Source organism: Mesoplodon mirus (genome assembly GCF_964341445.2).
Source record: "Mesoplodon mirus genome assembly, chromosome: 12".
Lineage (NCBI taxonomy): Eukaryota > Metazoa > Chordata > Mammalia > Artiodactyla > Ziphiidae > Mesoplodon > Mesoplodon mirus.
The window spans coordinates 48,940,667-48,953,723 of record NC_138988.1 but is presented as its reverse complement, the minus strand read 5'-3'; the positions used below and the strand labels follow the sequence as shown (position 1 = coordinate 48,953,723).

General features: G+C 51.6%; 1 protein-coding gene across 1 annotated transcript in view; it reads left to right on the top strand.

The window, feature by feature from the left end:
- The first annotated feature begins 642 nt into the window (after window positions 1-642).
- ITGA9 (integrin subunit alpha 9) overlaps window positions 643-13,057 on the top strand; it is a 362,363-nt gene continuing 349,948 nt past the window's right edge. The window contains exon 1 of the mRNA XM_082639253.1: window positions 643-1,134. Within this exon, the coding sequence (XP_082495379.1) occupies window positions 950-1,134 (185 nt within the window). The 5' untranslated portion in view covers window positions 643-949. The remainder of the gene's footprint in view (window positions 1,135-13,057) is intronic.

Genomic DNA, 13,057 nt, shown 5'->3' with positions numbered 1-13,057 from the left:
TTAAGATGGTTAAGATGGTGAATTTTATGTTATGTGTATTTTATCCAGTTAAACAAACACACACCCACACACACAAGGCTAGACCCCAACCCAAGGTTCTGATTCAGCAGGTCTGGAGTGGGATCTGCTGATTGGCCTTTCTATTGGCATTCTATTGTATTCAGTAAGTTCTCAGGTGTTGCTGATGCTGCCGGTGCGGAGACCACACTTAGGGATAAGTGGTTAGGAGGCCTGGTGAGTATCATGTGGAGGGGTCCTCTGCTTGCTCCCTCGTGGCTATCGTTGTTATTGACAACAGCTGGCCTTTACGGAGGGCTTGCCTGCTACAGGTTATCTCACAGTTGGGTGAAGGGGCAGCAGATGGGCAGGGCTAGAGTAGATAAACTTCACCCGGCTTCCTTTGGTCCTTGGTGTGAGTGTAAGGCTGAGAAGGAACCAGAGACGCAAATAAAGACCCAGTACAATAGAGCACCCAGCCGCGGGGAGAATTAGGGTCGCCTAGGGACCGAGCGCCCAGGGCGCGATCTGGACGGGGACGTGGGGCGCCCGGGTAGGTCTCCAGGCTCCTCCGCGGCCGCGGGAGGCGGTGGGGGACTCGTGGCCCGCAGAGGGCGCTGCCGCGCCGTCCCGCCGCCTGCCGCCCAGGCCGCCCACCCCGCGGGCGCGCCTCTCTGCAGTCCAGCGCCGACTGGCCGGGGACCCGCTTGTTCCGAGCGCACACACTTCTCGGCCGGACTGAGGACGCCGCCAGCTCCTGGCCGCCCCTGTACTCGCCTGCGGCGGCAGCTCGGCCCACCGCCCCCGGCCCGGCACCGCGTCGCGCCCGCGACTGAGCGCAGAACTCCGGCCCCCAGGAGCCTCCCGGCCGTCGGCGGACCCAGCGGCCCCGCCGCCGGCACGCTCGGCGCCCTGCTCTCGGGGCACAGGGGAGGGCGGCGGCCGGCTGGTGATGGGTGGCCCGGCGGCGCGGAGGGGCGCCGGGGGGCTCCGCGCGCTGCTCCTGGCGCTGGTGGCCGCGGGGAGCCCCGCGGGCGCCTACAATCTGGACCCGCAGCGCCCCGTGCGCTTCCAGGGTCCCGCCGGGTCCTTTTTCGGCTACGCGGTGCTGGAGCACTTCCACGACAACACGCGCTGGTAAGTGCCCTCCCGGCCCGGACCCTGACCCCGGCCCGGCTGGTCCCGCTGCAGCCGCCAGGCCGTCGCTGCCGCCGCCTTTCCGGCCTCTCCACGCCGCCGTCCCGAGGGGGCGATTTAAATGTCTCCGCTGTGCGTAGCCCGGCCGCCGAGGAAAGGCGGGGAGGAGGGAGGACGCCGGTTCCCGGTCCAGCGTACTGCCCGGTGGGCGCCCGAGTCGGAGGGGTTCGGGCGCCTCCCCGCCGGGGTTGCCCCTCGCTCGGCCTCCTAGCCAGACTCGGCTTAACTCTCTAGATCGCAAAGTAACTTGGTTCTTCTGCCCCCGTGGGCCGCAGGCAGCCCGGCCAGAATCCCGAAGGCCCCGGGCTGCGGAGACAGACTCCTTAGTTCGGGGAATTTTTGGTGACACCCCACCCGCCTCGCCCGGGCTTTAAGCCTCTCCCGCCGGCTCTGCGCAGGAAGCGGAGTAACCCCGAGATGCGAGGGGAGTGGGCTGGGTGTGCGTGGGCTCGGGGGGCGGGGATGCCGACTGTGTGGTCCCCCTTCTCGCTCACCAGGCCCTCTGCGGAAGCGAGCTGAGAGGGTCCGGAGGCAGGGAAGGGGGATGGTCCTGGACCCCAGTGACAAGTCCGGTGGGACCGGTGGGTGATTTCTGGGGCAGCTACCCTGGAGACCGGTAGAGGTCAAGGAGTCCAGTTGCCCCCTGAATGTCCCCTTAAGAGTCCCAAGAGGTGGGAGCTCTCCCCATGAGGCACCGCCTGGAAAGGCACGGAGCTTGAGTGCTCAACCCCAGGGGAGAAGCACCAGGGGAGGTTGGTCTCCCCTTGGCCCTTTCCTATGGACAAGAGGGAATGAAGCAGCCACAGGAGGGGTCAACCCCTCCTCAAAGAATTAGGGTGTGGGTAGTTCCCCAGTGGGGCCCCAGATGACAGCTGGTCTGGGGCTGGTTTTATTGTGTGGTCACCAGTGTGGACATCCTTGGGGGCTGCAGGCTGGGAGGGCGAGGTCAGCCCTCTGTGTGCGCTCAGCATGCAATTCTGCTCGGAACTGGACAGAGGCTGATAGAAAACGGAGGGTTTGTAGATTCGAGTCCTCTGGCGTCCCTGGAAAAGTGGGGACTCCGTGACCAGCCAGCCCTTTAACAATCATGCTGTTTAGGAGAGCTGCCTCCAAGAGAACAAGTTTTTAAGGTTTTTTGTGTAGCTCCTGTCCAGTTCCCTATCTCTCTCCCTACCACTTACCCCAGTTGCTGAGTTTAAGACCAGCTGTCTTTTCTTGCACTTGCCAAATCCCCCTTTTAAAGCAAAGCAGGCTGACGCCTTTTCTGTGTCCTCTGTACTCAGCGTCCACTGTGGACTTTGGTAGAGAAGGTAGCCTGGGCAGGAGCAATTGGAGAACACATCCCAGGATCCTGGGCTGGGCTCCCGAACTGTGTGACCTTGGCACAAAGCATGTGGGGAGGGCTGTTAAAGATAGAAGGGCTGGGGCTTCCCTGGTGGTGCAGTGGTTAAGAATCCGCCTGCCAATGCAGGGGACACGGGTTCGAGCCCCGGCCCGGGAAGTTCCCACATGCCACGAAGCAACTAAGCCCGTGCGCCACAACTACTGAACCTGCGCTCTAGAGCTCGCGTGCCACAACTACTGGACCCTCGTGCCACAACTACTGAAGCCCGTGTGCCTAGAGCCCATGCTCTGCAACAAGAGAAGCCACTGCAATGAGAAGCTCGGGCACCGCAGCGAAGAGTAGCCCCAACCAGAGGAAGACCCAACGCAGCCAAAAATAAAAATAAAAATAAATAAATTAATTTAAAAAAATAGAAGGGCTACTCTGGGCAGGGGGCTGCTGAGGAGGGGCAGGCAGGGGAGCTGGAGCACCACATGGGGTCTGCAGCTCCGCAGCCTCATGGGTCTCTGAGCTCTTTGGGCCACGAGTAAAAGCTGCCCCATTTCGGGAGTAGGGGGAGTCAAGAGCAGATCTGACTTGGAAAAAGAGTCCAGCCTGCTTTGTTTTAAAAAGGTGATGAGGAAAGGCTGTGTGGTATGAATATTTCAAGTATATTTCAATATTTCAAGTATTTCAGGGGTCCATCCACAGCCAGGCTTCCGGTCTCAAAATCGCTCTCTCTGCTTCTGATACTGAGTGGGCTGCTCTTTTTATTGGAGCGCTTATCCCTATACTTTTTCAAGTACCAACTAATCTCTATTGCAATCTATTTAAAGCAACTTTTCTTATTCCCTGCCCCCCACTGCCTTAACTCTGTCTTAGTTTTTGCTTATCTCCTTGTCTTCTGTCCTCTTGTTATTTCTTCCTAGCGTCTTCCTCCCTGTTCTTTTCTCTCTCCTCTCCCTTCCCCCCAGTATTCTTGGTCTTAGACCTTGACAGTTATTCTCTGCTGATTATGCTACCCCGTCTTGGTATGCCAATGGTCTTTGAAGCTAGAGACTTTCAGCATCTCCTGTTTTCTCCTTCTTACTTTTCTTTATATCTTTAGAGGCTAGGTTTATTATGAGGCTAATGAAACTTCCACCAAAGGCCTCTCACTTGCACAGGCCCCTCCCTACCAAGGCCCTATGCCTAATTCTATATTCGTAATTTTGTATTAATTTTCTTAAAGGTAGTTGCCCTATATTTGTAGGATTCAGGCCCTGTGGAATCTGGATCTACCCTAGGTCTCTACCTTAACTCTGGGGTTGGTTGACTGACTTAGTGACTGATTGTTGGTCTCTTCCTACCAGGCAGTCCTTGGGCCCTGGATCTTTTAGCTTTGCTTGAGGGACATGCAGGTTGTTTCCAATTATTCACAATTATAAACAGCAGCAGGGTAAACATCCTTCTAACAAAAGCCTCGCGGACATCCTTAATTATTTCCTTTGAATAAGTTCCTGGGCTTAGAATTGCTGGGTCAGAGAGGGAGGTTTTAAAGCATTTTCTCTGCATTTCCAGAGTGCCAGTGAAGCTGAAGTGTGCCCTTTAGGGAAATGTGTTTAACTTTGGAGTAATTTACCAAAGGGCTGCTCCAGTCTAATGGAAGAGCATAGCCACCTACGTGAGGGGGACTTAGAAAAAGATCACAGAGAGTCAAATTGGGTGTGGGAGGTAAGTGACAGACACAAAGAGGACAATGTGTTAAAACTCTGAAAGGAAAAGGAGGCAGCGGTCACTAAGCCTTGTATCTGCTGCCTTTCTTTCTGAGCAGAAGTTACTCTTAAGCTTCTTCATTCAGTCTTAGTGGTTCAATAGTTTTGCTTCATGCTAATTAAACACCTCTGTACAGGTGGAAGGATTTGTTGTGTGTAGGGTAAGGGAGGGAGGAGAGTGTGCAGGGGGAGGGGCAGGGAGAGAGCCCAGGCACGACAGTCTGCAGGGGCCAGAACTGAAGGGTCCCCAGGTTAAGGGGACCCCAGGTGCACATCACAAAGCTCCTGCATATGCTCCGTCAGTAGGACTAGTGCTTCTTCTCTAATCCCATAACTGAGCATTCCTAGCAGTTCTTTTTTAAGCAATAATTGTCACTGATCAGAGGTCCTACCTCTCTGTGTAAGGGATGGGGTGGCCTCGCTTTCCGAGCCCTGGGGACTGCGTCCTGCATATGCAGTCATGTTGCGTTGGGAACAGAGTCCTGGACCCAGCCTCTCTCCAAGGGTTTGGCTTGAGTGGCCTCTGCTGTTTGTCATGCTCTGGGCAGTGAGCATTGTCCCCATGGCCAGGTGGACCAGAATATGGCAGGCAGTGTGATAGATGTCATTTGTATCAGGATGCAAACATGCAAGTGACTCGGTTTCTTTTTTTCCAGTGACACCCCTGAGGGCATCTCCCTGCCCTGAGCTAGCATCCTCCCCTAGACCTCCCACCACCTGGGTCTTCTTGCTCCCTTTGAACAATAGCAGGAGGTGCCAGGGAACACGGACAAAGCAGATTTCTGTCCCCTTCCTTTAGACACGGACTGGTCTCTCAGCTGCAGGGCAGACAACTGTAACACCCTGTGAGATAAATAAATGCAGCCCTGCTGGCTGGCGTAGAGCCCCAGAGCGGGTTTCTTTCACACCCTCCCCTTCCCTCCTTCCTCTTGGCCCCAGACGCCCCGGAGTCCTAGGCGGTCGGGTGCATTGGCTTCCTTTCTGGAGACGTGCTTCCTCCCTCATCTCCCGGGATGCATCAAGACGGCTGTGCTCGGGCCCAGAGCAAGCGCTCGGAAATGGAAGAGGCGCTGGCGTTTTGCTTTGTTAAGGTTGTTAGAGCATCACTCAGTGAGGAACAGGAGGTGATTCAGAGCCGAGGGGACCACAGCATCCTCAATTTGCATGAAGGTTGAGGATTAAAAGAACAAGCTAGATGGTCTGGCGCTGCCAGTGCGGTTGCCGCAAGCCAGATATATTGCTAAGTTAAAATTAATTACAACCAAATAAAATGAAGAATTCAGTGGTACAGTCATATAGCCACATTTCAAGTGCTCAATGGCCACGCGTGCCTCGTGGCTGCTGTACTGGATAGCACACAGAACATTTTCACCATCGCAGAAAGTTCTGGTACTGGTTTGGAGCAATGACTTGTGTCTTAAAGGGCTAGCTAGACAGGGACTTCCCTGGTCGTCCAGTGGTTAGGCCTAGGCGCTTTCACTGCCATGGGCCTGAGTTCGATCCCTGGTCAGGGGACCAAGATCCCACACGCTGTGTGGTGCAGGCACCCCCGCCGCCTTCCGGCAAAAAAAAATAAAGGGCTAGACAAAGATCAAAAGGCAGTGTAAGAAAAGTCGACCCTTGTATTTGAGTATGAAAACTGAAATGAGGGAGCTTAACTAAAAAGTAAGACTGGGCAGCCTCTTTTCATCCATCAAACATTGGAGTGCCTGCTCTGTGCTAAGGGCTGGGTATTCAAGAATGAAAAATGCACTCACAGCCTGATGGGTGAGAAGGTTGTGGGCTTCTCGTCTTGTGTGTCAGGCAGAGATAAGATGTGGGCTCCCATGGGGGAGAGGCTGGTCCTGGGGCAGCCCTGGGGACTTGCGATGGGCAGAGGAGAGTCCCGTGAAAGTAAAACCTTCCGAAGGGGGACCCTGGGATCATGGGCCCCGCTCCTCACCCCCAGCCCCACCCGGCTTTGCGAGGAGACACCCAGAAATGATGGTGGTAGCCGGGCCTTCTCATAACCTCTGTGGTGACCTCTTTGTCGCGTTCTGTCCCGTGTCAGGCTCTCAGGTGGGGCTGTAGCTCCACTTCCCCATATGGATTTTCTGGAAGTAGCTTTTTCAAACCTCGTTCCTGGTTCTTGCCCTGCAGAGCTTGCTTTCTCAAAGCACTCAAGAAGGGATGACACATGTATGAGGCTCGAGTTCTAAGGGGACCCGGAAAGCATCCCTTGGGGTTTCCAGGACGTTTGCCTGAAGATCTCAGGGGGCTGGCGAGGGTGCTGTTTCCTGAGCTAGTGCTGAATGCTGGCCAGGGGAGAGGCAGCTGTGTCACTCAGGAGAGAGCCTTCCAGGGCAAGAAGACAGACGCTTCACAGCCAGTTTCTAACAGCCCAGAGTGTGAGAGTGTGAAGGGCCGGGCCCTGGCCAGCTCTGAGTCCCCAGCGACCTGCTGCTGGTCAGGAAATGGTCTCCTTCTGATAACTCCCATTGTGATTTGTCTGGGGAAAATGCCATATTCACATTTGTTAAAAGCAGCCATGTTCTCAGAAATCATTTGTTTTCAAGGAAGTAGCATATAACTTTAAGAAATCAAAACGGGGACTTCCCTGGTAGTCCAGTAATTAAGACTCCGTGCTCCCAATGCAGGGAGCCTTGGGTTCGATCCCTGGTCAGGGAACTAGATCCCGCATGCCGCAACTAAGAGTCTGGAACTAAGATCCCGCATGCTGCAGCCAACACCTGGTACAGCCAAATAAGTAAATAAATATTCAAAACAAAACAAAACAAAATGAACGATCCCATCAGATAGGATTTGCTGGGCATCTACAAGAGGTCCAGTGCTTTCACAAGCGTAAAAGTCCCCCAGTGGGATCTTTGGGACAACCTAGTGAGTGGTTTTCAGTTTGCCAGGTAGAGAACAAAGGCTTACAGAGTTACACACCTTGTCCAAGGTCCATCCCAGCCTTGGTGATGCATGCACATTGGGGGCCTGTGCAAGAGAATTATGGGGGTGGGCGGTAAGGCCGGTGAAAGAACTGGGGGTCGGGGAGGAGACAGGATTGGGCAGGGAGAGGCTTGGACTGTGATTGGGATCTGATTCAAGTCTCGGCCATCTCAACACGGGCACACCCACCCCAAGATTATAATCAGTCCCTGGGGCTGCCTGGGAGACGCGTGGCATCAGCTTGATTGCCTGGAGGGGGCTGCAGCTGGAGGCTGTCGGCTGACTGTCCTCTTGCAGCCAAAAGGCTTCAGGTGGTGCACACCTACCTCCACGTCGGCCACGGAGCCCATCGTGTGTGAAAGGCTGTGTTCGGAGATGTGAGGTGTGTTCTTCGGCCTGCAGTGTGGCTGGGATCATCTGTGCCTCTGCTTATCCCGCTGTATCAGCATGGGGGGCGCTGGGATTCTGGGCTGTTAGAATTGGCCCCGAGGCAGACTCCCAGGGTGCCTCTTCCTGGCCTTTGGGAAGTCTCAGGTGAGGGACGTAGGAGGAAGAGAGCTCCCACCTTACCCTGAGCCACTGAGTCGCTGACGAGCGCTTGGCTGGAGGGAGCTGCCAGACCTCAACCCTGGTACCTTGTGAACTGCAAAGCCTCAAGCCATGTGGATTTGGCGACCAACCAAAGCAAAGTGTTTGAGCATCACTTAGGAAGTGAAAGTGAATCCAAGATTGGGAAAAATCCAGTCTTTGAAACCACAGGCTCATTTGGTCCCCAGTGTCTGCTTTTTTGGGAGAACAAAAAGGACTTGTGAGTTTAAATTTGCAGCAGCAGCGGCAGCAGCAGAGATACACTTACAGGGCGCTTAGCCCATATTAACTCACTTAATGTTCTCTGCAATTGCTTCAGTTGGTTATCATTGTAGCCCCATTCATGAAGGGGAAAACTGAGGCACAGAGACGGTGTTTGCCCAAGTCACATGGTGACACAGTGGTCGAGCTGGGGCCTGCACCTTTGCCTCTCAAGAAGTCAAGAGTCTGAGTTTGGAGCTTCAAGGCACCCAAGCATCTGTGTCATGAGATTCTGTCTTACTTTCTTGGAAAAGTTATGGAATCACGGTCGTGGTTGCTTCCCTGTGACACCCTTTGCAGATGCTTATTCAGGGCCCACTGGATACCTGTGCAGAGATCCTGGGGTTCTGCTTTCCAGAGATGCTTGATCCCTCAGTAAACAGGAACCAGTGATTCCGCCAGGGACGTTTGTAGGTCCTGCTGTCATGCTAAGTCTCTATAAGACAAGTGTCCTAGGAAAGATGGAGCGTTCTGGACTATTCCATGTGTGCATCCTAACCTCCCTGGGCTGCTTTTGTTACCATCCCTCCACCTGCTCCATTGAGTCCTCCGGGCTCCCACAGCTTATTTAAGAAGCTCTGTTTGGAGAGTAGATGGGAAAGAAAGCCATGGCGGCCCGTGTTTAGGATTTACCCCTGGGTTTGTTAAAGAAACCCACACAGGGTCAGAATTTCTGTACAGGCGGCCAACAATATGAGAGCAAATCTGAGCATAAAAAAAGCATGGAACGAATTTCCTCCATCTCAGCTCATCCCTTGGTATGTTGAAGCCCAGGTGACCTCTCCCACCCATTCTGGACTGTTTAGTGTTAAAATGCTGCAACGTGCACAGACGCCAGAGCAAAGTTGGCCGTGTGTGTGGGACACCCCAAGGGCAGCACTGCACAGGGTCCTGGCACCTCTTCTCCATCAGGCTGGGTCCTGGAGTGGATGTTCCAGACGCAGGGGAGTGGGGTTCTACATGGCTCTGCCTTCATTGTGGCCCCTGGTTCCCCAGCAACAACCAAATCCGTGGTCTGTGCCATAACGGGGGGGCGTCTGACTTCGCCCCCATTTAGGAGCGGTGTGTTCTTGGCAAGTTACTTCAGCTGTCTGAGCCTCATTCCCTCCTCTATAAAAGAGGAATAATGAGAATTTGTCCCTCATCACGTTGTGGGGGAGATTAAATGAGATGATGTCTGCAAAGTCTGGAACATCACATGCAGAACATAGTAAATCCTGGATAAATATGAATAGCTATTTCTATTGCTACTTTGATCTGACATTTGAAGCTAATGGTCTTCATCCTGCCTTTAGATGCTAAAAGTTTGCTTTCAGTACATTTGTTGATCCATTTATTTATCAAAATTTGAGTGTCAGCACTCAATACAGAAATGAATGACAGAGTCTTGCATAAGACACTATTATGTGTGGTCTCTAAAATTTTGGTCATGGTCTACATAAATCTGCATTTTTGTGTATTCATGTGTATGTCTACTTCCAAAAGGATCTGAGATGGCTGCTTTAATTGGAGACCTGTGGGATTGTAAACCCTAGAGTTTTTAAAATCTTTTTTAAAATTGAAGTATAATTGATTTACAATATTATGTAAGTTTCAGGTGTACAACATAATAGTTCAAAATTTTTATAGATTATATTCCTTTTAAATTTATTATAAAATATTGACTATATCACCTGTGCTGTACAATACATGCTTGTAGCTTATTTATTTTATACGTAATAGTGTGTATCTCTTAATTCCCTTCCTCTGTCCTGCCCTGTCCTCTCTTCCCTCTCCCCCCTGTTAACCACTAGTTTGTTCTCTATATTTGTGAGTCTGCTTCTTTTTTGTTATATTCACTAGTTTGTTGCATTTTTAGATTCCACATATCAGTGAGAACATACTGTATTTATCTTTCTCTGTCTGACTTATTTCACTAAGAATAACACCATCCAGGTCCATCCATTGAAATTTTGCCATTTACGTTCTTTTTTATGGCCGAGTAATGTTACATTGTATATATACCACATCTTCTTTATCCATTCATCTGTTGATGGACACTTAGTTTGCTTCCATATCTTGGCAATTGTAAATAATACTGCTGTGAACATTGGGATGCATGTATCTTTTTGAATTAGTGGTTTGTTTTTTTTTCCCCCTAGGAATGGAATTGCTCTGTGGTATGGTAGTTCTATTTTTAGTTTTTTAAGGAACCTCCCTACTGTTCCCCATAGTGGCTGCACCAGTTTATTCAGTATATTCCCACCAACAGTGTAGGAGGTTTCCCTTTTTTCTACAGCCTCCAATATTTGTTATCTGTGGTCTTTTTGATGAGGGCCTTTCTGACAGGTGTGAGGTAAATCCTAGCATTTTGCATGCCTCTTCCCTTTCTCAGCGAGCAAGCGGGAGGTCACTTCTTTTCTGGGGAGCTCTGGCCCTCATCCCAGGCTCCAGGTAAGTCTGGGAGGTAGGTCCACACTTCCAAGGTGCTGGTGAGAATTTTACCCCCCCCCATAAAAAAGTAAATGTGAAAGTATTGACCTATTTTTCTTGGAGGAGAAAACTTTCACGAGAAACCAACAGAAGATTTCCAGACTCAGGTCTCCAGAGCTCTGCAGCTTGCTCTGCCTCTTGAATCTTAATGTTTACTCGATGCTCTCAGGTGGGGAAGGAAAGCCTCGGCTCTTTGCCATGTTTCCTTCTCCAGGTACATCTACCAGGACCTGAGCCCCTGGACGGGGCAGCAGCCTCTGAGGACCCTTTACTCCCATCCAGGGTGGCCAGGGGGGATAATTTCTCTCCGAGCTGGGACCCTCCCCGTGGCTCTGTTCTTTCCCGGTTGGTCATGGAATTTTACCTATTTCCTTCTCTGGGGAGTGAAGGTTTTGGCATGGTAAGGTGGCTTTCCTGGTACTGGCTTTCCCACTGCTCAAGTCTTGGCTGTGTTTTGCCCAGAAAGGGATGTGGAGTGATACCTGGGGTTTCCCTGAGGTGTGGTGGACACGCAGTGATTGAATTCCACTCCTGTAACTAAAACGTGGGTCCCCAGGGAAGTTTTGGTTTGGGGATCAAATGCCTGAAAGCAAACCTAATGGGTTTAAGGTTTTTAATCCCCAGTTGCTGTCCTCGATCTGGCTGTAATTTCGCCCTGCAGAATCACTGCTGTGGTATTTGTGGGAAGGGAGGGAGCCCTTGGGACGATGTCAGTTCCGAGCCTCCTCCAGGGAGGTGGCTGTGGTTCAGCCCTTTTCTGCCACCTGCTCCCAGGGGAATTGACGGGTGGTTTGCTCTCAGGAGGTGAGGGATGGGTTCAGAGTAGGATGGGAGGCTGGACTGGAGCCTTGGTAACCTGCTTCCCCACACACAGGTCAACCAAGGAAGTGGCTCTGTTGGAAATATGGAGTGCATTTAAACTGCCACAATAGGAGGGAAGGACTTCCCTGGTGGTCCAGTGGTAAAGAATCTGCCTTCCAATACAGGGGACGCAGATTTGATCCCTGGTCAGGGAACTAAGATCCCACATGCCTTGGGGCAACTAAGCATGTGAGCCACAACTACTGAGCTCACACACCTCAACTAGAGCCCGCGTGCCGCAAACGACAGAGCCCACGCGCTCTGGAACCTGCGTGCCACAACTAGAGAGGGAAAACCCACACGCCTCAACTAGAGAGAAGCCCGTGCGCCGCAACGAAGAGCCTGCGCACCGCAACTAAGACCTGATGCAGCCATAAATCAATAAATAAAAGTGGGAGTTTGGGGGGACTGGAAAGAACATGCCCTTGGACATGGGCACCCTGGGTTCAAATCCCAGCCACTTAACAGCAATGGGACCCACGATTTCTGAGTAAAGTGCACACTAGAAGCTGCCTGACAGGTTTGCCTTGAGCAGGAAATCAGACAACCCATGAGCATAACTGGGGCTGGCAGATGAACGGATGGGCCCCCATTTCCAAATAGGTGCGTGAACAGCTCATTAAGAGAGGCGGCACCTCATTATAGTTTTGATTGGCATTTCTCTAATAATTAGTGATGTTGAGCATCTCTTCATGTGTTTATTGGCCATCTGTATGTCTTTGGAGATATCTCTATTTAGGTCTTTTCCCATTTTTTGATTGGGTTGTTTGTTTTGTTGTTGAGTTGTATGAGCTGTTTATATAGCTTGGAAATTAAGCCCTTGGCTGCATCATTTGCAAATACTTCCTCCCCGTCTATAGGTTGTCTTTTCGTTCTGTTTATGGTTTCCTTTGCTGTGCAAAAGCTTGTAAGTTTTATTAGGTCCCATTTGTTTAGTTTTTGCTTTTATTTCTATTGCCTTGGGAGACTGACCTAAGAAAACAGTGGTATGTTTTATATCAGAGAATGTTTTGCCTATGTTCTCTTCTAAACAACAAGGTCCTATTATATAGCACAGGGAACTATATTCAATATCTTGTGACAAACCATAATGGAAAAGAAAATGAAAAAGAATATATATGTATAACTGAGTCACTTTGCCGTACAACATTTTCAATCAACTATACTTCAATAAAATACAAAGAGAGAGAGAGAGAGGCTGACCTCTGGGTAACACCACACCAACCATGTGAACGTTCTAGGAAAGCAAGAAGATGATCGAAATTCAGCCTGATGGGGAGGAGAAGGACCATCTTTCAGTTCCAAACCCCTGTCTGTCCTTTGGGGACAGAGCTTCCAATCTAAGTTCTAAGCTCAGGGCCACCTGCAGAGCATCACATGCCTTTTTCAGACAAGGTCACATGTGTGAGTGGCTGGCACCAGAGAGGGCTCTCGATACCTGTTGGCTCCCTTTTCCTCCTTTCTGGCTGACGTGGGGTGGGCAGAGTAGGGGAGTGGGCCCTGCACCCCACTGCTGGGGTGCGTGCTGCACTTGGTGTCTTACCGTGCTCTGTGGGCTCAGGCAAGTCCCATGACCTTGTGTGGCTACCTGCTTCTCCATCTGTAAAGTGGGGATAATATCAGTGCCTCCCATAGGCTTGCTGTGAAGATGAAATGCAATTGTGCCCAG